Source organism: Castanea sativa, chromosome 1 (assembly GCF_040712315.1).
Source record: "Castanea sativa cultivar Marrone di Chiusa Pesio chromosome 1, ASM4071231v1".
Classification (NCBI taxonomy): domain Eukaryota; kingdom Viridiplantae; phylum Streptophyta; class Magnoliopsida; order Fagales; family Fagaceae; genus Castanea; species Castanea sativa.
The window spans coordinates 65,764,795-65,787,239 of record NC_134013.1 but is presented as its reverse complement, the minus strand read 5'-3'; the positions used below and the strand labels follow the sequence as shown (position 1 = coordinate 65,787,239).

The following is a 22,445-nucleotide window of genomic DNA, read 5'->3' as shown; positions in this document are numbered from 1 at the left end:
TTGGGTTTTGCAAATTATATCAGATAATATTGATCTTACATCAGAGCTATTTGTAACTCACGTTTAATTTTTTTTCTCATGGCCTCTTCCTCAACGTCCACTACCTCTACCCTAAACACAATGACTACACCTTCTCCCACCATACTCGCTCCCATTCATCACCTCATTACCATCAAATATACCGTAAGAACTACCTATTATGGAAAGCTCAAATTGTTCCATATCTCAAGGGGCAACATCTCTATGGCTATCTCGATGGAAGCACTCCTACTTCACCTCAATCTCTCACTATTGAAGCCGATGGTGACATACAAATCATCCAAAATCCGGACTTCGGTCACTGGTATTTACAAGACCAGATGATCCTCAGTGCCATAATCTCGTCCCTCTCTAAGCAAATTTTGGCTCACGTGGTCAAATTCAACACATCAAGGGACGTGTGGTAAGCCTTAGAGAAAATGTTTACCTCTCAGTCTATGAAGCAAGGGTGCATTTTCATATTCGAGTTCAAGTGCGGGACTCGAAAATTTTTGAAAAAATAGAGTGCAGGTGCGGCGATTAAAAAATTATTAAAAATATTTTTATTTATATATTTTATATAGTGCTAAGTATGCTTTTTTATACAATAATAATAGAATACTCATATAATTATAAAATAAATAGGTAGTAGTAAGTACACAAAAGTTTTTGACACTTAAATTATTGACAAAGGTATTAAAATAGATGAGGCTTCCCATAAATAAATAAATAATGAAAAGATGTGGCTTAGTGGCTCACATTTTTTTTTTCGAGAAACAAACACACACACATATATATAGGAGAAGGGAGATGAGATAAGGGAATACATAGTGGCTCACGTATTTGATTAGCCTAAAAGATATATGCGACAGGTATTAAAATAGGTGTAGCTTCCCATTAAAAAAAATAAAAATAAAAATAAGGGAAGATGTGGACCATGTGGCTCACGTGTTTGGTTAGGCAAAACAAAACAAAATAAAGCCTTTTATGCTAAGGCATTTAACAAAACTGATCCAAAAAAGAAACAGCGGCTCAGGCGAAAAAAAAAAAGAAAAAAAAAAGGGTTAAGGCCAGTGAAATTGTGACGGCGACAGCGGCTATTTCCACTGGTATTTTTAGTTTAAGTTTTTTTTTCTTACCGGCCGATTTCATTTTTCCGGCCGAAACACACCGATATTTGGCCCATACGATCCGATTCAGCCTGAATTGGCGCGAATCCAAAAAAAAAAAAAAACTCAAACACGACACCGATACACGGGCAGCGGAGTCAGTGGTCGTGTCGGACGCCGGTGCAGCACCCTCCTAGTCGCGTTGGTGCTTCCCAACTCTTAGTCAAGGGCTTGAACAATGCAAATCCACTATCAGCTCGCCACTTTGAAGAAAGGCAATTCCTCCATTGCTGATTATTTTCACCTGTTTACAACACTGATTGATACACTTGCTACTACTGCTCATGCCTTGAATGATTTTGAAATCATCTCATTTCTTCTAGCTGGTCTGGGATCTGAATATGATTCCTTTGTTACATTTGTGACCACGAGAGTGGATCCTCTCACCATTGATGAATTATATGGGCATCTAAGTGTAGCTTCCCATTAAAATAAAAAATTTAAAAAAAATAAGCGAAGATGTGGACCATGTGGGTCACGTGTTTGGTCAGGCAAAACAAAACAAAGTAAAGCCTTTTATGTTAAGGCATTTAACAAAACTGATCCAAAAAAGAAACAGCGACTCAGGCGAAGAAAAAAAAAACAATGAAGAAGAAGAAGAAGAAGAAGAAGAAGAAAGGGGTTAAGGCCAGTGAAATTGTGACGGCAACAGCGGCTATTTCTATTGGTATTTTCAATTTAAGTTTTTTTTTTCTTATCGGCCGATTTCCTTTTTTCGGCCGAAACACACTGATATTTGGCCAATACGATCTGATTCGACCTGAATTGGCGCAAATCCAAAAAAAAAAAAAAAACTCACACACGACACCGACACGCGAGCAGCGGCATCAATGGCCGCGTCGGATGCCGGTGTTGCACCCTCCTAGCCGCATCGATGCTTCCCAGCTCTCAATCAAGGGCTCGAACAATGCAAATCCACTATCAGCTCGCCACTTTGAAGAAAGGCAATTCCTCCATTGCTGATTATTTTCACCTATTTACAACACTAGTTGATACACTTGCTACTACTGCTCATGCCTTGAATGATTTTGAAATCATCTCCTTTCTTCTAACTAGTCTAGGATCTAAATATGATTCCTTTATTACATTTATGACCACGAGAGTGGATCCTCTCACCGTTGATGAATTATATGGGCATCTAGGTGTAGCTTCCCAATTTAAAAAAAAAAAAAAAATAAGGGAGGATGCGGACCATGTGGCTCACGTGTTTGGTCAGGCAAAACAAAACAAAATAAAGCCTTTTATGTTAAGGCATTTAACAAAACTGATCCAAAAAAGAAACAACAGCTTAGGCGAAGAAAAAAAAAGCAATGAAGAAGAAGAAGAAGAAAGGGGTTAAGGCCGGTGAGATTGTGACGGTGACAACGGTTATTTCCACTGGTATTTTCAGTTTAAGTTTTTTTTCTTACCTGCCGAAATCCTTTTTTCGGCCGAAACACACCGATATTTGGCCAATATGATCTAATTCGGCCCAAATTGGTGCGAATCCAAAAAAAGAAACTCAGACACGGCACCGACACTCAAGCAGCGACGTCAGTGTCCGCGTCGGACGCCGGTGCGGCACCCTCCTAGCCGCGTCGGTGCTTCCCAGCTTTCAGTCAATTGCTCGAACAATGCAAATCCACTATCAGCTCGCCATTTTGAAGAAAGGCAATTCCTCCATTGCTGATTATTTTCACCTGTTTACAACACTGGTTAATACACTTGCTGCTACTGCTCATGCCTCGAATGATTTTGAAATCATCTCCTTTCTTCTAGCTGGTCTGGATCTGAATATGATTCCTTTGTTACATCTGTGACCACGAGAGTGGATCCTTTCACCGTTGATGAATTATATGGGCATCAGTTAGCTCCTAAATTACGGCTTGAACATCAACAGCCAACTATTGACCTTCAACTTGCCGAAGCAAATTTTGCAGCGGGATGTGGAAACTCCCTCGGTGGTCGTGGCGGCGGCAATTCTTTTCAATCTGGTCGTGGGTCTTCTGCTAGCAATCAGAAAAATTCTTGAGGTTGTGGGCGTGGAAATGGTTCTCCAACAAATCATCCTGTGTGTCAAGTTTGCCACAAACCTGGTCATACGGCTTTGAAGTGCTATCACAGGTTTGGTAATTCTTATTCTGCCAATCCTAGCAGCAACATGCATGCCTTGCTCATCACTCCCCAGACAGCTCCTGATCTCAATTGGTAGCTGGATTCTAGAGCCACTCATCATCTCACTGCTGATCTTGCAAAACCCTTCTCATCCCATGACTACTCGCTCCAAGAATCACATCTCCAAGCCTAAGTCCTTCACTGATGGGACTGTGCAATACCCATTGCCTTGTGCTCTCCTTGCAGATGGTGTTGATGTGAATGTCTCGGCTGAACCAACTTGCTACACCTCAGCAATGAAGGATCCAAAATGGCGTGCTACAATGAATCTTGAATTTGATGCATTACTCAAGAATCAAACTTGGGATCTTGTTCCTTCTCATCTTGCTCGAAATATTGTTGGCTGCAAGTGGGTGTTTCGAATTAAGAGGCTTGTTGATGGCTCAATTGACCAATACAAAGCCTGACTCGTTGCCAAGGGCTTCCATCAAGTTCCTAGTGTTGATTATGGTGAGACTTTCAGTCCTGTGATCAAGCCCATTACGATATGCACCTTGTTGTCTCTTGTTGTGTCTAGAGGTTGGGTTTTACGTCAATTTGATGTTCAAAATGCCTTTTTACATGGAGAACTGTATGAGGATGTTTACATGTCTCAACCTCTGGGGTTTTCTCATCCTCAATTCCCTAATCATGTCTACAAATTGAAAAAGGCGCTCTATGAGTTGAAGCAATCTCCTCGGACTTGGTTTTCTCACCTCAGTTCTCAGCTACTTGCATTGGGTTTTCATAGTTCACGGTCTGATTCATCTCTATTTATTTATCATAGTGCTGATGTCACTATTTATTTTCTAATATATGTGGATGATTTAATTGTTACTGCATCTCACCCTTCAGCCATTAATACTCTGCTTCGTCACTTGCAACTTGATTTTGCCATTAAAGATTTGGGCAATTTGAATTTCTTTCTTGGTGTTGAAGTCTTGCCTAGTACCAATGGATTGTTGTTATCTCAGAAACGATATATTCTGGATCTTTTAGGCAAAACAAAGATGCTAGAAGCAAAGCCCCTTAGTTCTCCAATGGCTTCCTCCACTAACCTCTCTGCCTTTGAAGGGGATCCTCTTCCTGATGCTACCTTATACAGAAGCACTATTGGAGCCTGACAATACTTGTCTCTCACTCGCCCTAACTTTAATTTCACTGTCAACGAACTTTCTCAATTTATGCATCGTCCAACTATTCACTAGCAAGCTGTCAAGCAACTTCTACGTTACCTCAAGCAAACCATTCATTTTGGTTTACAGTTGAAGTGATCAAAATCTCACTCTCTTTAGGTTTACTCTAACGCCGATTGGGCTGGATGCCGCGATGATCGACGTTCAACTGGGGGCTTCTGTGTATTTCTTGGTGAAAATCTCATTTCTTGGGGCTGCAAAAAGCAAAAGACCGTTGCTCGGTCTAGTATAGAGGTAGAATATAAAGCTCTTGCTAATGCTGCTGCAGAAACTAAGTGGCTGTGTGCTCCTGTTTGAGCTTGTTGCTCCTGTTACTTGCTCTCCGGTGCTATGGTGTGACAACATTGGTGCCACTTATTTGCCGTCAAATCCGGTTTTCCATGCTCGTACAAAGCATGTTGAGATTGATTTTCATTTTGTTCGAGATATGGTTGGTGATGGTTCTCTTGTGGTTCGCTTTCTGTCCAGCAAAGATCAATTAGCTGACATCTTTACAAAGCCTCTCTCTTCTTCACGGTTTGCTATGCTTCGGACCAATCTCAACGTTCTTCCAGCACGGTTGAGCTTGCGGGGGGTGTTAAGGATAAGGCTGCCAGCCAAAATAGTGGTGCCGTGTAGCTGTAGCTGCATAATTTCAAATTGAAATCAGATCCGTGTGACCAGCTGTAGATAGATAATTCAGTTCTTAATTCAAATTGTTCTAGTTTGAGATATGATAAGATAGGATAGGGTAGAGTTATCTATATTTTGAACTTCCTTTGTATTTGAATAATTTGTATGGTTGTATAACTCTATAAATGATAAGTCCCAAATCAGATTGGATTGGGTTTTGCAAATTATATCAGATAATATTGCTCTTACAGGGACACTATTGTTTGAAACTTTGAGGAGATCGCAAACATCAAATTGAGAACTATTTCGAACATAAGCGGTGCCCATTTCAGGATCTTATGAGCATGTCATAGCAATTTGCAGGCACTATCCTATCTCTTTAATCTTTCTCAACTCAAGCTGGAGTCTTGTTTATTGATATGGTTGACTTGCTTTTACATTTCAATTCTGGTGCTCGTTCTTTTTTAAATGGAAATGAGATACAACGAATGGAATAAGTGGAATTTGAAGTTCTTCTATCATTTGACCAAAAACAATTGGGGAGGGGGGGGGGGGGGGTGGGGGGCGCGGGGGGTGTTAAAAAAAAGGCCTCCCATAATATTTCTGAGTGCAAACAGTGTTGCCCCTTTTGCTGAGTAAATAAAAGTTCGTTTTATGCTTTATCCAACACCAAAAAAAAAAATCCGAACATCTGCATCCAATATTTCAATAAATTTTCCAAAAAAAAATCCAAACAAAATAAACTCATCCAACCCAACCTTCAATATTATATATATATATATATATATAGAGTTAAAATTACATAAATTAACATACTGTTAACCTTATAGTTAGAATAAATCTCTCCCTTACTCCTATGCCCAAATATTTTATCTATAAAAATATGTTAATTGAATTACAAAATTTTTTACTAATATTATACAATTTAGATATTACTCATATTGAGTAAATAGATGAGATATGGTCCATATGGCTCATATAAAGAAAAAATTAATGGCCCCAAACAAATATCATAATACCAGGTGTATTAGTGTATACAATATGGACCCTACAGATTTTTTTTTTTTTTCCCCTTTAATATAAATATCCTTTTGGATTAGTGGACCCTTCAGATTCTATTTCAATATTCAGTCAATTGAGTTTTTTATAAAAAAAATATTTATTTATTGAAAAAAACACCAATTTTCATAGGTTAGTGGGTCTACTTTTTCACAAAGTGGAGTCTGATTGTATGAGTTCTCACTACTGATTGCGAAAGGAAAAGGGCAACTAAGATCATATTTCAGTAAACAAAGTTCGAAACCACCAAACAACAGTCATTTTCACACCACTTTCATTTTTCACCCCATCACAAATTTAAGGTATTCATTTCCGTTGCCAAATGGACTCTTTGACAATATGAGTTACAGGATATGAAAATTTGTGAACAAATTTTTCATCCAATGCAAACCATGATACATTTAAAGAGATTTTATATACATACACTAGTGGCAGAGTCAGAAAAGTTGATGACCCTAAACAAATATTTTATTTCCTAAATTAATAAAATTATGTCTTACGCTCTTTCATTGTACTAAAATAATTTATAATTGATTCTAAATCAAACTTTTTAACCATCTCTTTAAGTACATAGTTAAAAAAATCACTCAAAAACTTATTTAATAATCTTGAATTCTGTATTTATATGGCCTAATTTTGAGATAAACTCGACCGATTTTTAATTGGTAGTCATAATTTAGGATCACATTGGGTAGTAGCTTCTAAGTTTGAATATTTTTTTCTCTTAAAATATTCATCAATAATGGATTATATTCCCATAAATCATCCACATTTTAGAACTTAAATATTCAGTACATCACACAATATATTACAATTTACAACACTATTATATCTTATCACAACCAGCTCTACCATATAAGCAAGAGAGACAATTGCCTAAGGCCCTAAGTAAAAAAAGGCCTTCAAATTTTAACCAATAGAGCTATTTCTTTTATTGTAATAGTATTGATTAAGCCCAAATATTAGCCAATAAATAAAATGATATTTTTTATTAAAAGGGAAATTCCACGTTCACAATATTTTTAACAATATGTTTACAATATATTCTAAGCTGCAGGTTGTTACTTACTAGTTGTTATTGGTAGTTAAAAAAAGTAATTTCAATGATAAATTCAAATTAGAACTAGTAACAACTTAACACATAAAATTTATTGTGAAAATATTGTGAATGTAACAATAACACTTCTAAAAAAATAGCAATACACAAAAAAAATTTCACAACATTTTTTACACCAGTTGAGTTGACAAACTTTTACTAGTTCTCATCTAGATCTACCACTAATATCACTTTTTTAATTACCACTATTAATCTGCCACATCAACAGATGTGAAAATTTTTGTCAAATTTTGTATCTATAGACTTTCTCAAAAACAAATTCTAGATAGTTCATGTTAATTAGTAATTTTGCATCTAAAACAAAATAATAAAATTTAAGCAATATTTAAAAACCATTTTTAAATATATAAAATGTCTCAATTTATTATTCACGTTAGGCCCTAAATGCATAAACCCGCCCGAGTATCTTATATTATATATTATTCTTATTACATAAACTCAACCACTCTATTATTACTATTATATATAATATATTACATATTATATAATTAAAGTCATATACAATTACATAAATATCCATTCACCTGAAGTGTTGAACAGCACTAAAAAAAGTAACTCGCTTGTTAACCACACATTCACCTAATTGCTTTTATTATCAAAAACAATAACAGTACAAAACAACACAAAACTGAGAGATAACAAGAAAGAGGGAGAAAGAGAAAGAAATTAAGATACTTGTTTTTATTTTCATTTTTTAATTTGGGGTTTTGCAAATATTTGGGGAGGCATGGGCTGAGGAACGGGCAATGGGGATTTTTTTTGGTACCAAAATTATTGTTATTATTATTATTATTATTATTATTATTATTATTATTATTATTATTATTATTATTATTATAGTTTCTTGTATTAATTTAATTTTGTTGGATTTTACTTTTAGAGTAGTATTTATTGTGACACAATGTGTAAAAATACACACTACCTAAATACACTAAAAATGTAATTTTTTTTTTAGTCACATTTTCAGTATATATTAACACACTCTGTGCATTAGCTTTTTCCCTTACTTTTATTAGACTAATTCAAGAAGACTAGTTCTAAAATTTGAGGTGCCCATGGCCCCGGCTTGACTTCACCGCTAATAAATACTATAGTATTTCAACTTTATTGTGTCCATTCTATAATAATTACTCTTTATCATTATACTAAGATATATTAATTTTCTGTATAGATAGGAATTGAGCTCCTAATATTTTATTCGACAAAAAAATATGTTATGAGTTGTGCCATATAAAACCCACAAAAGAAAGAGATCATTTTTAGTCATGCAATTGAGTTAATTTGGCTATTTGCTTACTTAATATAGAGCATACGACAGACCGAAAGTAAATAAGTTAGGTGCTTGATGACAAGAGCACTTAGTCATTGTCATTGAAATTTTAGTAGTCACCACTCACCACCTTTTCTCTTATCATGATAATAGCTGATTGCCTATTATTACTCTACTATATACAATGTCATTTTCTGTTTCTCCATTTTCCATATAAGGTTACTGAACCGAAAGTGGAAGGAACGCTAGAGAATCACGTTATGTCGTTTTTCCTTGATGCCCACTCTAACCAGCGTCGAGCAAAAGCGACTTGTAATAAGCCTAAATAAGCTTACTGGTCAATACCTACTTGAACTTGTAGTTGTATTTGTATATACAGTCTAGTAGTTTCATGGCAAATATACAATCTTGATCTTCCAATTAGGCCAATCAATTCATGGTCCTGTAATAACAAGTGGTTTTTGTCTCTCTTTTTTTCCTTTTTTTGATTGCACTATATCTTGTAATTATTGTAAGGACACAATTTTCAGACCAAGCTCAAAATGTAAGGGATCTTGGCCCAGTGAACCCAGTACAATAAATTTGTAGAGAGTGGGTCAAAGAGCTAAGTTTTAGTGCTTGGATAACAGTTAATATGATTTTGGATGATAAGCCAACAAGAATTGAACCCGGTTTGGCGAGAAAGTTGGTTCTCGGCACAGTCCGAGGAGCTCTGTTCTAGCATATATTGGATGACAATGGTTACATGAGTTGTTGAGATTGCTATAGTGCTTTCTCTTCTCCTTTTTTCATCCTCTCTTCTCTGGGATCTCTACCTTTATTTACATTACATCTCTCCCTTCATCCTTACCCTACACGTAGACCACATGTGGACAGTTGATGGTTGTCCCATCAGCCCCCTCTAAAAGTCTTCTGGGATGGCTATAAGGCTGCCATAATACTGTTTAAAGGTCACTTCCTCATTAATGCGGTGGTAGCAGTTTTCTCTTAGATATTTTTTGAGTCCTTATCCCTCTTGTACGTTCATGATGCTCATTGCTATCATTAGAACTTCCTAGAAGGTCATCCTTGATCATTAGGATCTATACCAGATTTGCGTTTGGCTTTATCCGAGGAAATAGTACTCTTCGGACTCGGACCACTCATGCTTCTCGGCCAAAACCACATGCTCTCGGCCAAATCCCAAAATCCATAACCCCACAATTATAGTGCAATTACAATCTTCTCTCAAACTTCAAAACTAAACAATGTCATCATAAACTTCAAAATTGAGCATTATTGCCCTTGTCCATTGTTAATAAGCCCTTTTCTCCAAAAGTAAATTTCCCTCGAAAGGTTGTCTAATAGAAATTTGAAGTTTCTGTTATATTTGATGGAACTCCTAATGACATGGAACAAGGCACTTCTTCCTTTATTAGTTTTTTTTTTTTTTTTTTTTGGTAATAGGGAAATATATAGAAAGAGAAAACTATACCGCCATAATAACATAGTCAATTACAACCAAGACCAAAAAGGTCATGTAACAAATGGGAAAACAACTCCACAGGCGGAGTGTCCAAAATAATAAAGTCTTGTTGCAGGTGAACTGCCATCTTCGCAAAGGCATCAGTGCAAGAGTTAGCTTCCCTATGACAGTGGTTAAACTTCCGCCGGGGGATTCGGTTCATCAAGTTTTTGTAATCATCAACAATAGGTGCATATGAGGCTTCATAATTGGTGAGAAAGACAATAACAAAATTAGCCTCAATTTCAATTTCAATTTCAATTGCTTGAAATTGAAGGAGAATACATAAAGTAAAGCCACCCCTCACGGCCCGCAAAGCTCAGCTTCTAAGCTATTTGACTAGCCTATAGCTCTAGTGAAGCCTTTCAAGTTTCACCCATCTTCCTTGGTGGTTCCTAATGAGACCACATCCACCTACAAAACAAAGGCAGCCACGAGCTGATCCATAGTATTTAACTCATGCCAATGTTGCTGAGGAGATCTCCAAATCACATTAGTGGGGATTTTTTGTCTAAAAACAGGAAGGTTAAGGGCAATACAATAGTGTTCTGTGGAGAGGTATCAACCTCATCAAGGAGGACAGTACTTATTACTAATAGATAATGATAAAGATTTCTTGTGGGTTAGGATGACATTGCAATAAGTTACACTATTGTTTATGATGAAAAATGCTAAATAAGTTGAAAAGGAAGAAGGAGGTTAAAATCTTTCTCTGGCTACTTTATTGTAAGAAAAACTAAAGTTAATTTAAACAAAAACAATGGATTAGACCCGTGTCGAAAGATTCCATGTGTAGGTCTAACTCTATACGTCATTAGACCAGAATTTCTCAGCATAATGGAAAAACAAAACAAAAAAAAATACTTATCTGTTTTGTGTTCAATTGATGAGAACCGTTGATTTGTTGTGTCCTTTGAAAAATGCACTATCTTTGTAGCATGGGAAGAGATATGCGTCATCTTGGGAGTTTTGCTTACCTGCCCTCACTTATTAGTTATTACATGCACTACAAGCAAAATACCAAAGCAAAATACCAAAGTGAATCAATCACACGGCTAAAATTTGTCATATCAAAATGATTGCTAATATAATTAGATATAACAAGTAGGACCCATCACAAGTAGGTCCCAAATTCACAAAACTGACGTGGAAAATTGTTGAGGTTCCACGTGAACAAGGTGGACACAACCATAGGTGATTGAGATCTTTAACTGAAAGAGACAGAACGAGCAGAGCATCCAATGACACAATGAAAAGTACATCATAGTTGGATTTCTTTTCCTTTGGTATCCTTCTATCTGTAACCCATGTCTCTATCTCTCTCTCTCCAATATAATATATATTTATATAATCTATATATGTGTATCATGGACTTGTCACAAACTCAGAGTTGTTGAATGGTTTTTTTTCTTTAAACTCGAAGCCGATATACACAATCTTATAATTATATACTATCATTTTATAAAAGATAATAATAATAGCAATAAAAGTAAGCTAACCCATCTCTTTCTTTTACGTAGTAATCTTATTATTATGTGTTTCTTTCTAGTTAATATAGTTGGTTTTTTTTTTTTTTTTAATTGGTTCTCAAACTTGATGGTTCTTATTTTCTGACAAAGGGTGTTTAGAGATTATGTTTTTATGTGACTATTTTGGTTTAGTACATATATACATGGATGTTTGTGGTACTGAAGTACATGTTTGCTATGTTGTTTGGATTTTGTTGGTTTGGTTTGTGTGCAGCTGGAGTGGAGGAAAGGAAAAGTGAACCCATTTGTGAGTAGCATAAGGGCGAGGTTGAAGCCAAGGCCGATGCCACTCAATATAATTCATGATGCAAATGGGTTGCCCCGGATTATTCTGACTGAGCCAAATGGGTCCTCGGCAGAGGTTAGTTTTTTGCTGTATGTTTGATTGATTTAATGCTGTGAAACTTAGAAGATGATGAATGATATAACATATGGGATGCAAAATTTTGAGTGATATAATTGGATCATGAGTAGTTGTTATGTTATTTTTGTGTATTATATTGTTGTTCAAATTAATTGATTGTATGAAAAAAAAAATGTGGTAGAATGAATAGTAATTATAGCATAAATGAAGAATAAATGGTAATTTACACTTAAATTATAGGCATATTGTTACAGTGATGAGTAGAACCCTTCCGAATTCTTTTGAAGTAGGGGAAACAAGGCCATTTTTGGAGGATTATACTTGGAGATGCCTATGTAGTTTAAATAGTCAGTCCTCAACATGTTGAACTCTGTGAATTCAAAAGGTGGAACTGATGGTTCAATCTAAATCACTTGAATGATCAAGAAAATTAAGAGTTACTTGATATTGTTTAACATATATAAATCACTTAGTTTTTTTTTTTTTTTTAATTTGTCCCATCCTGTACAATTTAACCATGTTTATAAAACGATTATAATAAGGTGATCTCAACTTTAGTTATCAATGGTTTGACATAGAATGGTTTCAGGTGCTTCTTTATGGAGGACAGGTTGTTTCTTGGAAGAATGAACGAAAAGAAGAACTGTTTTTTATGAGCAGCAAGGTAAAGAAAATTTATTTTTATGTTTGATTTTAGAAATACCTAGTTGGATTACTGAACATGGTTGTATTTGATGCTCAAATGAAAATTTTTGCACTCTGCAAATATGAAATTGCTTTCAATGGACAATCCTCTAGAATAATCTGTCGGGTAAAGCTTAGCTTTTCTGATGTTCACCTTCTCTTCTATATTTCGTCTTATACATGGCCAGATGGCCTCAAGTAGTTCTTTCTTCACAATTTGCCGCAGTTTAGAATCCAATGCTTACTAGCAAAGTAGTTAAGGGGACATAAAATATGGCTAATTGATTCAAAAAGTTTGCATTTTTAATAATAAAAAATCAACCAAATTGTAATTTCCTGAAGTTCAGAATCCAATGCTTACTAGCAAAATGGTTAAGGGTCATAAACCATGGCTACTTGATTGACCAAGCTTTCGTTTTCACTAAATAATCAAGAAAATGATACTAAAAGAAACTTTTATGCACAAGGCAACTGTGTCAACATGAGCACAAACAACTGCAATGCCAATGATCCTAATTGTGTAAGCATGCAGCAAAGTGTTTCATAAAAAGAACTTCTACTTAGAGAAGTTTTTTTTTCATTTTTCATATTATCTCATCTTTATTCAATTAATATCAGCTCCGCTGCAGACACAATTCACGCTTGTCTTTACTATTACTCAATACAATACTGGACTTGTCATAAAGAACATGTACTTGTGCTTCAAATATAATTGCCCTTGTTTGAGTTGTTTACTTTTGCTGAAGCAACCGTTTGAACCAGTCTTTTTTTTTTCCACATATTTATATCGGGGCTTTCCCTATTCTGCAGGCTATATGGAAGCCACCTAAAGCCATTAGGGGAGGAATACCTGTCTGCTTCCCACAGGTCTGTCAGTAGGAAACTAGCAGAAACTTATTTACCTTTTTTTCTACTTGTTGGAAAATAGTCATTCTTAGCTGCTATTGCCTGTTGTAGTTTGGAAATCTTGGTTCACTAGAGCAACATGGGTTTGCAAGGAACAGAATGTGGTCATTAGATGGTGACGCTTCGTCTTTGCCTCCAGCTAACAATCAATCATCAGTGGATCTGATACTGAAATCCACAGAAGAAGATCTAAAGACATGGCCACGTAGGTATGCCCTTGAATTATGAGACAACTTATTTTGGGTAGATAATTATATGACATTGTCATATGTTATGGACTGATTTGAAAGAACACAGCCACCTATCTGGACCTTTAAATATTTGAATGTTGGTTTTTTTGCAGCTTTGAGCTGAGGCTTCGTATTTCTCTTAGTGCGGGAAAGCTAACCTTAATCCCCCGTGTTAGAAATACAGACAATAAGCCCTTCTCATTTACATTTGCACTGCGCAACTACTTATCTGTATCAGATATCAGGTGAGCCTAGTAAAAGTAGAAGCTATATGTTTTGAATGCATTATTTATTTTGTGCGTGTGTGTTTGGGGAAGGGGGGGGGGGGTGTGGGTTGTGATTTGAATGCAATGATCATGACCAGATGTAGTGCACTAGTAATTGCATGTCCCCTACTAATAGCTGAGTTTGGAAGCATACTTCATTGTTATCCTTTTTCAGAGGGTTGCATGATGCTGTTTGATTTGCAGTGAAGTGCGCGTTGAGGGCTTGGAGACACTTGATTACTTAGATAATCTGGAGCGCAGAAAAAGGTTCACAGAGCAGGCAGATGCTGTTACCTTTGATGGCGAGGTACTAAAATTTTCTATTCCACTTTACCTTTCACTCTGGGTGTGAATTTGATGTACACAAACTAAATTTAACCTGCCAATTCTCTCATGTGAACTCTCTAAGGATAAATCATGATTCCCCTGTAGATTGACAGAGTTTATTTGACAACCCCAGCAAAGATTGCTATCATTGACCATGAGAAGAAAAGAACCTTTGTACTACGAAAAGAGAGCATGCCAGATGCAGGTTTTTATAATTAATGTTAAAAATTCCATATTAGCGTTCTATCTCATCATTCTTCAATATATCAAAATGCTTTCCTTGCACGATCTTGAAAATCAAGAGTTTGTGGTTTATATGATTTCCTTATCTTTTTTCCCAGAAGTCACTTTAAAGCTTTAAACTTTTGTGCTTTGCAGTTGTTTGGAATCCTTGGGACAAAAAGGCCAAGGCTCTTCCTGATTTGGGGGATGTGGACTACAAAACCATGTTATGTGTGGACTCTGCAGCTGTTGAAACCCCAATTGTCTTAAAACCTTTGGAAGAGTGGAAGGGCTATCAAGAACTCTCAACTGTGTCATCAAGCTATTGCAGTGGACAGTTGGACCCTTGGAAGGTTCTTTATGGCTATCACTCACCTCATCCAGTCAATCATTAAAGGTTTTTATGTCAACTTTATTATGTACTGTACAATAAAAAAGCCCTTGCTTGTCCGTGTTTATCATTGTGGAGGCACTTGGGCTTCCCAGAGAGGACTAAATCAACTGCATGTAAAACTTGACAGTATACATGTCTAGGTCAGATTCAAGTTTAAGCAATAGGACCATTTGTATATTTCCAGGAATGGAAGTGTAGACAACTGGTTTCCACTACCATTTTGTATATTGCCACTTTGAAATGGTGAGAAATGTCCTTTCGTATGAAGTGTAAACAATTTATTTCCATTATGTTGTAACTATTTTATTTATTTGTCTATTGGTTCATTCTTTGAAGGAACCACACAAGTTACTGTAAACTTTTGGCTGTTTGGAATCCTAATAATGTATCTAATGCATGAGCAAGTTCCATTTGTGACAGTTGGATTCTACAGTAGAAAGCAGAACACATTCTCATTATCATACTTCTTATTTAGCAATTTCCTAATCTCTAGGGGATAGAATCTTCTGGCATTGCCATCTCAATGTTTTTCTCTTTGTCCCATATGCTATATTTAAAAAATCAATTGGGAGCACTTATAGCACCAGTCTCAAAGTGCTTTTCATATATGGTATTTGATACTGCCTACCAATGCAATTTTTTTTTAAAGAAAAATTGAGGCATTTCTACAATTTCCTTAGGAGGCTCTACTTCTGACGAGACCTTGAGAACATTTGCAAGGAGCAATGTTTATCCCCCAATAGTTTCCAAAACCATAAGGCTTTTTGTTGTATTTCTTTCTATTGAGACGATATTGCAAGCTAGTGGTGATAGTGTTCCTTTTGAGAACTTTTTCCTTATAAGTTGTGTTAGAAACCTAGGATTCTACTTAGGGAAAAGATAGTCATTCACCCAGCCTGTCATCGACCTAGTTATTGCCAATGCAGTTAGTATAGTCGTTATTGCTTAACAAAAAAAGCTGCAGCAAACTGCTAATTCAAACTGAGGAAACAATTGGCAAGCATGATGTTTAAGATGTCTTACAAGAAATCACTCTATCATAGGCAACATATTGGAAAATTGGAAATGAATACCCACAATTTTGTGAGGTCCTACCTATAAGATTTCTTATGTCAAGAAATTCTACAATCGCTACATAACCTCACCCACGTGATTTTAAGATCAACAACTCAAGGTGAGTTTAAATACTCAAAATAAACATAACATCTAACAGGACAGGACCATTCCTTAAAGGTCTCCAAGCCAACTCAAGGTGGACATGTCAAAACTTCTTTTAGTACTTTTCATCATATAGAGAATAAAGTTGCATATACTCTAAGGCCAGCCACAGGTGATTAAAAGAATATTTGTCCATGAAATTGCCAGACCTCAAATGAGGATGTTTATAGATGAGTGGCAAGGGGAAAAGTTAAAAATAAAGACCACTAAACCTAAGTGCCAAGTTTTCTTGGCAACACATTTGGAAAAAAATTCGATATAACTAAAGAAAATTAGAACACACAAAGATCAGGAAAAAAAAAATGAAAAAAAAAAATGAAACTCACATAGGAACATAATCAGGGTGATTACATTCACTGGTAAAAGGGTTCATGAGTTTTCATTAATTTGTGACCGTTAAAATAGAAGGTTTATGGTGTGAATGGGAGAGCAAAAGCAAGGGATTTACGTACTGATGGGCAGAAAACCTTAGTAAACATTTCAATTGACAAAATTTAGCTAAAAAATTAGTCTATAACTTTACTCAATAAAATAAATATTACTATATACTTTGAAAATTCATTAAATTGTATGTTCTTTACGTTTTTAATACATATTTCAAATTTTATGTCAATTAGATATTATTTACTATATCATCTATAAACTTATATTTTATGCAGAATTTTAAATTACAAAAACTTGCAATTTAAATAATTTATTGATGACACATCTATTTATATTTAATTTTCTAGAAATTTTGCAAGCATGGAGGATATAAGAAGAAGATGTAATTTAATGGTGGATTTGTAAAAATTCACTTCTAATAAAAAGATATTGAGTAAGATGTAATCTAGTATTGGTTGTATGGGGGGTAAAATGACCCAAGTGGGCATATGGGCCTTTGGACTGTAGCATTGAGGGCCGACCTACTCCAGAATTAAACTCTACGAATTGGCCCATACGCCGAGGATCCGAGGATACAGCCGAGAACGAGCTTCTCCGCAGACAAATCCAAGAGAACTCAAAACTTCATTATGAAGGTCAAGGTATAACTCTGGAAAGACTAATGGTTAAAAGGGGATACCCTGAACCTTCTAGATGTACCAGTGCTGGAGAAAATATCAAGTGCAAAGGCTGCCACCTCCGCATTAAAGGCTCTGCATCTACCTCCCTGGCCGCATTAATGGGGAAGTGACCCCTGAACAGTAGGGCTGAAACTTCTAGTCACTGTCCAAAAAAGCATCAGGGAAGGAAGTATTTAAGGGGGTGAAGGCCAAAGGGAAGAGGGGGGGAACTAAGAAAGAAATTAAGAATTGTAACCTTTAAAGAAAGAAAGAGAAAAAACACAGAAGTAGTCCTCGGCTCACGTCCGAGGAGGTCTATTTGCAATTATCGTTTATTGTTTACAAGTGTTTGTAACTTTTAGTCTGTCATCAAGTTCTCAGTACTTCAAACCTAGGTTTCAAGCCCACACTATACAAATTTCATTGTTTAAGGCTCATTGGGCCTGAGCCATAGTTGTTTTTGGGTCCAGGTGCAATTGTGCACTTACAATTGGCGCCGTCTGTGGGGAATCTAGTCTGGAAGGAGTTGGGATACTATGGCAGGCTTGGGTTCTCACCATGCAGAGTCACAGGGATCACAGCCGGAGGATCTTTTCGAGCGTCTCGAGCATCGAAGGGATCGTGAGGGAAGTGTCCATACAGAACACCCCGAGGCTAGCCATACTCATGGTGGGGGTAGCACCACCTATGAGGATGGTGCTAAAGCCATGCAGAAGGAAATTAATCTTTTGAAGAGAAAGCTACGCCGCGCCAGACGCAGGTCTTCACCATCCTCATCTGATCCTTCCTCAGAGGAGGTACGGGGAGGTAGCTACAGCTCAAGGTCATGCTCACCCTCCGATGTAATGTCCTCTAGTGAGGAGGACGACCAGCCAGCTCGCAGACGCAAGAAGCTTCCTTCTAGGGGCTCAGGGAACGATGCTATGAGTCGGACGTTGCACCAACTCTCCAAATCTCCGTTTTCACGGAGGATTGAGAAGGGGAGGCTTCCCAGGAGGTTTACTCAACCCACATTTACCATCTACAATGGCCGGACTGATCCGGTGGAGCACGTGAGTCACTTTAACCAAAGGATGGCGGTGCACTCTCACAACGAGACCCTGATGTGTAAAGTTTTCCCCTCTAGCTTGGGACCTGTTGCTATGAGGTGGTTCAATGGACTTAAATCGGGGTCTATAGGTTCGTTCGGGGAGCTTACTAGAGCATTCGCTTCGCGGTTCATTACGTGTAGCAGAGTACCTCGGCCATTGGACTCGCTGTTATCCATGACCATGAGGGAGGGGGAGACGTTGAAAGCATACTCCGACCGTTACTGGGAGATGTTTAATGAAATAGATGGCGACTTTGATGAGGTGGAGCTCAATACCTTTAAAGTAGGTCTTCCTACTGATCACGACCTGAGAAAGCCTTTGACTAAAAAGCCCGTCTGCAGCGTACGTCGCCTCATGGACCGTATTGACGAGTACAAGAGGGTGGAGGAAGACCAACAGCAAGGAAAGGGTAAGAAGAAGGTTATCCCGCAGGAGGGAAGGGATTTCAGGTCGGACAGGTACCACAATAACAAGCCGAGGAGAGATTACGTTGGGCAACCCGGCTCGGCAGCACCTCAGGCCGTGAACACTGTGTTCCGAGAACCAGTACATCAGTTGCTGGAAAAAGTTCGTAAGGAGCCCTTCTTCAAATGGCCTAGCAAGATGGCAGGAGATCCCACAAAGAGGAATCAGAACCTCTTCTGCCAATACCATCAGGATATGGGCCACACTTGTGCCATCCTAGCAGGCAGGGCAGTCAATCTGGCTCGCACAATCAGAGGAATATTTCATCTCGGTCAGTGTTAGGAACAATTAATGTTATTTTTGCTGCACCTGGCAGGACCGGCTCGGGTCCCACCAGGGTGATGGCAGTTTCACATCCTCAGACCGAGGAGTCGGGCTGCAGGCCGAAGAGGTTGAAGCTAAATTTGCCCGTCTTGGGATTTTCCGAGGAGGATAAGGTAGGGACTATCCAACCCCATGACGATGCTCTTGTAGTTACGCTTAGGATAGGGAACTATGATGTGAGGAGGGTGATGATAGATCAGGGCAGCGGTGCAGATATCATGTACCCTGATCTATTTAAGGGGTTAAGATTGAAGCTGGAAGATCTTACTCCTTATGACTCGCCACTTATAAGCTTCGAAGGGAGAGCCGTTGTGCCGAAGGGACAGATCCGTTTGCCCGTTCAATCCGGCTCAGAAACGGTTAAGGTGGATTTTATTGTGGTTGACGCGTACTCTCCATATACAGCCATCCTCGCCAGGCCATGGCTGCACGCTCTTGGAGCTGTCTCCTCTACCTTGCATGTTAAGGTTAAGTTCCCCTCAGGGGAATGTGTTGAAGAGGTCCTCGGCAGCCAATCGGTGGCCAGGCAATGCATATCAGCTGCAGTGCTGCACCAGACGGAAGCCGAATCTTGGGCTCTGATCAGCAAAGACTTATAGCAATTAACAGCTCCTGATGCACCTGGAATGGTGACAGGAGAGGAGGTTTATTGTGAGGAGTTAGAGAAGTTTCTGATATCCGATGATCCAAAGAGGTTCTTCCAAGTAGGCATACGTTTACCACACCAAGAGAAGATGGAGTTGTTGGAATTTCTGAAGGACAATATTGATGTTTTTGCATGGGACCATTATGAGGCTCCAGGCGTAGATCCGAACTTCATTTGTCATCGTTTGAATGTCAACCCTGCCATTGTGCCGAGAAGGCAACCACCTCGACGTTCGTCCAAAGAGCATGCCGAGGCTGTAAAGGAAGAGGTGCTCAAACTCAAGAGGGATGGGGCTATTAAAGAAATTTTCTACCCCGAATGGTTGGCGCATACGGTTATGGTTAAAAAGAAGAATGGAATGTGGAGAGTATGTGTGGACTTCACAGATTTGAACAAGGCCTGCCCCAAGGATTCGTTCCCAATGCCGCGTATTGATCAACTGGTGGATGCCACTGTCGGACATCCTCGAATGAGTGTTTTGGACGCCTTCCAGGGTTACCATCAGATTCCACTAGCATTGGAGGATCAGGAGAAAACTGCTTTCATTACTCCAACAGGGAACTACCACTATAAGGTCATGCCATTCGGATTGAAGAATGCTGGGGCTACCTACCAGAGAATGATGACTAGAATGTTTGAACAGCAACTAGGGAAGACCATTGAGGTGTATGTAGATGATATGGTGGTGAAGAGTAAAACAATACCTTCACACGTCAAAGATCTGGCCGACACCTTCCAGGTGCTAAGAAAGTACAAGCTGCGCCTTAACGCCTCAAAGTGCTCTTTTGGCGTGGGGTCCGGAAAGTTTTTGGGGTACATGATTACTCACAGAGGCATAGAGGTGAACCCAGCGCAGGTCAAGGCTATTCAGGATTTGCAGCCGCCTCGGAACTCAAAAGAGATCCAAAAATTGACCGGAATGATTGCCGCATTGAATAGGTTTATTTCTCGGTCCACTGACCGATGCCGTCCTTTCTTCCAATTTTTGAATAAATGGAAAGGGTTTCAATGGACCGAGGATTGTGTGTTAGCTTTTCAGCAGCTTAAGCAATATCTTTCTCGGCCACCCATCTTGTCTCGCCCCGAGGCGGACGAGGTCTTGTTTGCTTATCTGGCAGTGGCCGTCCACGCGGTCAGCCTGGTCCTTATAAGGAATGAAAGCGGGGTGCAAAGACCGGTCTACTACGTCAATAAGTCTTTAAATGAGGCCGAAGTGCGCTATCTGCTCTTGGAGAAAGCGCTTCTGGCCATTGTTCACGCCACGCGCAAGCTTCCTCATTATTTCCAGTCTCACACCGTAGTGGTTCTGACCCAATTGCCTCTCAAGGCGGTGTTACGCAGCGTCGATTACTCTGGTAGGGTGGCAAAGTGGGGAACCATTTTAGGGGCTTTTGACGTTAAATACAAGCCACACACCTCGGTGAAGGGCTAGGTCCTCGCTGACTTGGTGGCAGAGTTTACTGAACCATTGCTAGAAGAAACTCTAAAAGAAGCACACATGGATGGAAAATCAGTTGGTGTGATCACGGCCGCAGTACCTTCGACTTGGAAAGTGTATGTGGATGGGGCTGCTAATCAGAGAGGGTCTGGTGTTGGACTTGTTCTAATGTCCCCTGAAGGAGTTGTCTTCGAAAAATCTTTGAGATTGGCATTCTCGGCTACTAATAATGAGGCCGAGTATGAAGCAGTCTTGGTGGGCATGCAGATGGTACGTAGGATGGGTGGAAAGGAAATCCATGTGTTCTCGGACTCTCAGTTAGTGGTCGGCCAAGTCATGGGGACCATGGAGGCTAGAGACCCCAGAATGAGGAATATTTGGCTCTAGTCAAGCGTCAGCAAGCTGAATTTGACTCCTTTGTCCTAACTCACATCTCCAGAAGTGGAAACACCCATGCCGATTCTTTGGCTACGTTAGCAACGTCCTCGGCTCAGGGTCTGCCCAGGATCGTCCTTGTGGAGGATTTGCTAGAGCCAACTCTTACCCCCGTCAAGGCGGCCCGCATCCATCTAATAAGGCCGGGACCTAGTTGGATTGACCCGGTCATATCTTTTCTTAGGAATGATATCCTTCCTGAAGACAAGTCAGAAGCAGATAAGATACGTCGAAAGGCGCCACGTTTTTGGTTGTCCAAGGACCAAAAACTGTATAAACGATCCTTCTCAGGACCGTACTTGTTGTGTATGCACCCTGAATCAACGGAAGCACTTCTGGAGGAACTGCATGAAGGGATTTGTGGAAGCCACACTAAGGGAAGGTCCTTAGCCCATAGGGCCTTGACTCAGGGTTATTGGTAGCCCAATATGCAGAGAGAGGCTCAGGACTATGCCAGAAAATGTGATCAATGCCAGAGGTTCGCCCCTAATATCCATCAACCTGGAGGGGTTCTCAACCCTCTCTCCAGTCCTTGGCCTTTTACGCAGTGGGGATTGGACATTATGGGGCCATTTCCGAGAGCTGCAGGAAAAAAAAGATGGCTTCTTGTGGGAACAGACTATTTCACTAAATGGGTTGAGGCCGAGCCCTTAGCAAATATCAGGGATGTTGATTCCAAGAAGTTTGTCTGGAAAAATATTGTCACCAGATTCGGTATACCACACACACTTATCTCAGACAATGGCGTTCAATTTGACAGCAAGGCCTTTAGGCAATATTGTGGT

General features: G+C 38.8%; 1 protein-coding gene and 2 non-coding genes across 4 annotated transcripts; all 3 read left to right on the top strand.

The window, feature by feature from the left end:
- The first annotated feature begins 1,473 nt into the window (after nucleotides 1-1,473).
- On the top strand, nucleotides 1,474-1,607 carry LOC142622960 (small nucleolar RNA Z247). Its single transcript, XR_012841997.1, has one exon. It is a non-coding gene; the product is annotated as a small nucleolar RNA Z247 (small nucleolar RNA).
- A 1,301-nt stretch (nucleotides 1,608-2,908) lies between these two features.
- LOC142622961 (small nucleolar RNA Z247) lies at nucleotides 2,909-3,044 on the top strand. Its single transcript, XR_012841998.1, has one exon. It is a non-coding gene; the product is annotated as a small nucleolar RNA Z247 (small nucleolar RNA).
- Nucleotides 3,045-11,371: 8,327 nt separating this feature from the next.
- Nucleotides 11,372-15,419, top strand: LOC142641995 (putative glucose-6-phosphate 1-epimerase). Of its 2 annotated transcripts, XM_075816337.1 has the most exons (9): nucleotides 11,372-11,567; nucleotides 11,822-11,968; nucleotides 12,561-12,635; nucleotides 13,466-13,522; nucleotides 13,613-13,770; nucleotides 13,905-14,036; nucleotides 14,262-14,364; nucleotides 14,490-14,589; nucleotides 14,763-15,419. In XM_075816337.1, the coding sequence occupies exons 2-9, from the start codon at nucleotides 11,891-11,893 to the stop codon at nucleotides 14,999-15,001; spliced, it is 942 nt and encodes a 313-aa protein (XP_075672452.1). In that variant the 5' UTR covers nucleotides 11,372-11,567; nucleotides 11,822-11,890; the 3' UTR covers nucleotides 15,002-15,419. The 2 variants fall into 2 exon arrangements, with proteins under 2 accessions (XP_075672452.1, XP_075672461.1); XM_075816346.1 differs by lacking the exon at nucleotides 11,372-11,567 and having other exon boundaries at nucleotides 11,751-11,968.
- The last annotated feature ends 7,026 nt before the right edge of the window (nucleotides 15,420-22,445 follow it).

Bases quoted from the DNA above. Each gene is read 5' to 3' on its own strand.
- LOC142641995 (XM_075816337.1), top strand. From the start codon at position 11,891: ATGCCACTCAATATAATTCATGATGCAAATGGGTTGCCCCGGATTATT. The intron at 11,969-12,560 runs GTTAGTTTTTTG...GAATGGTTTCAG, and splicing joins CAAATGGGTCCTCGGCAGAG to GTGCTTCTTTATGGAGGACA. The intron at 14,037-14,261 runs GTGAGCCTAGTA...TTTGATTTGCAG, and splicing joins TTATCTGTATCAGATATCAG to TGAAGTGCGCGTTGAGGGCT.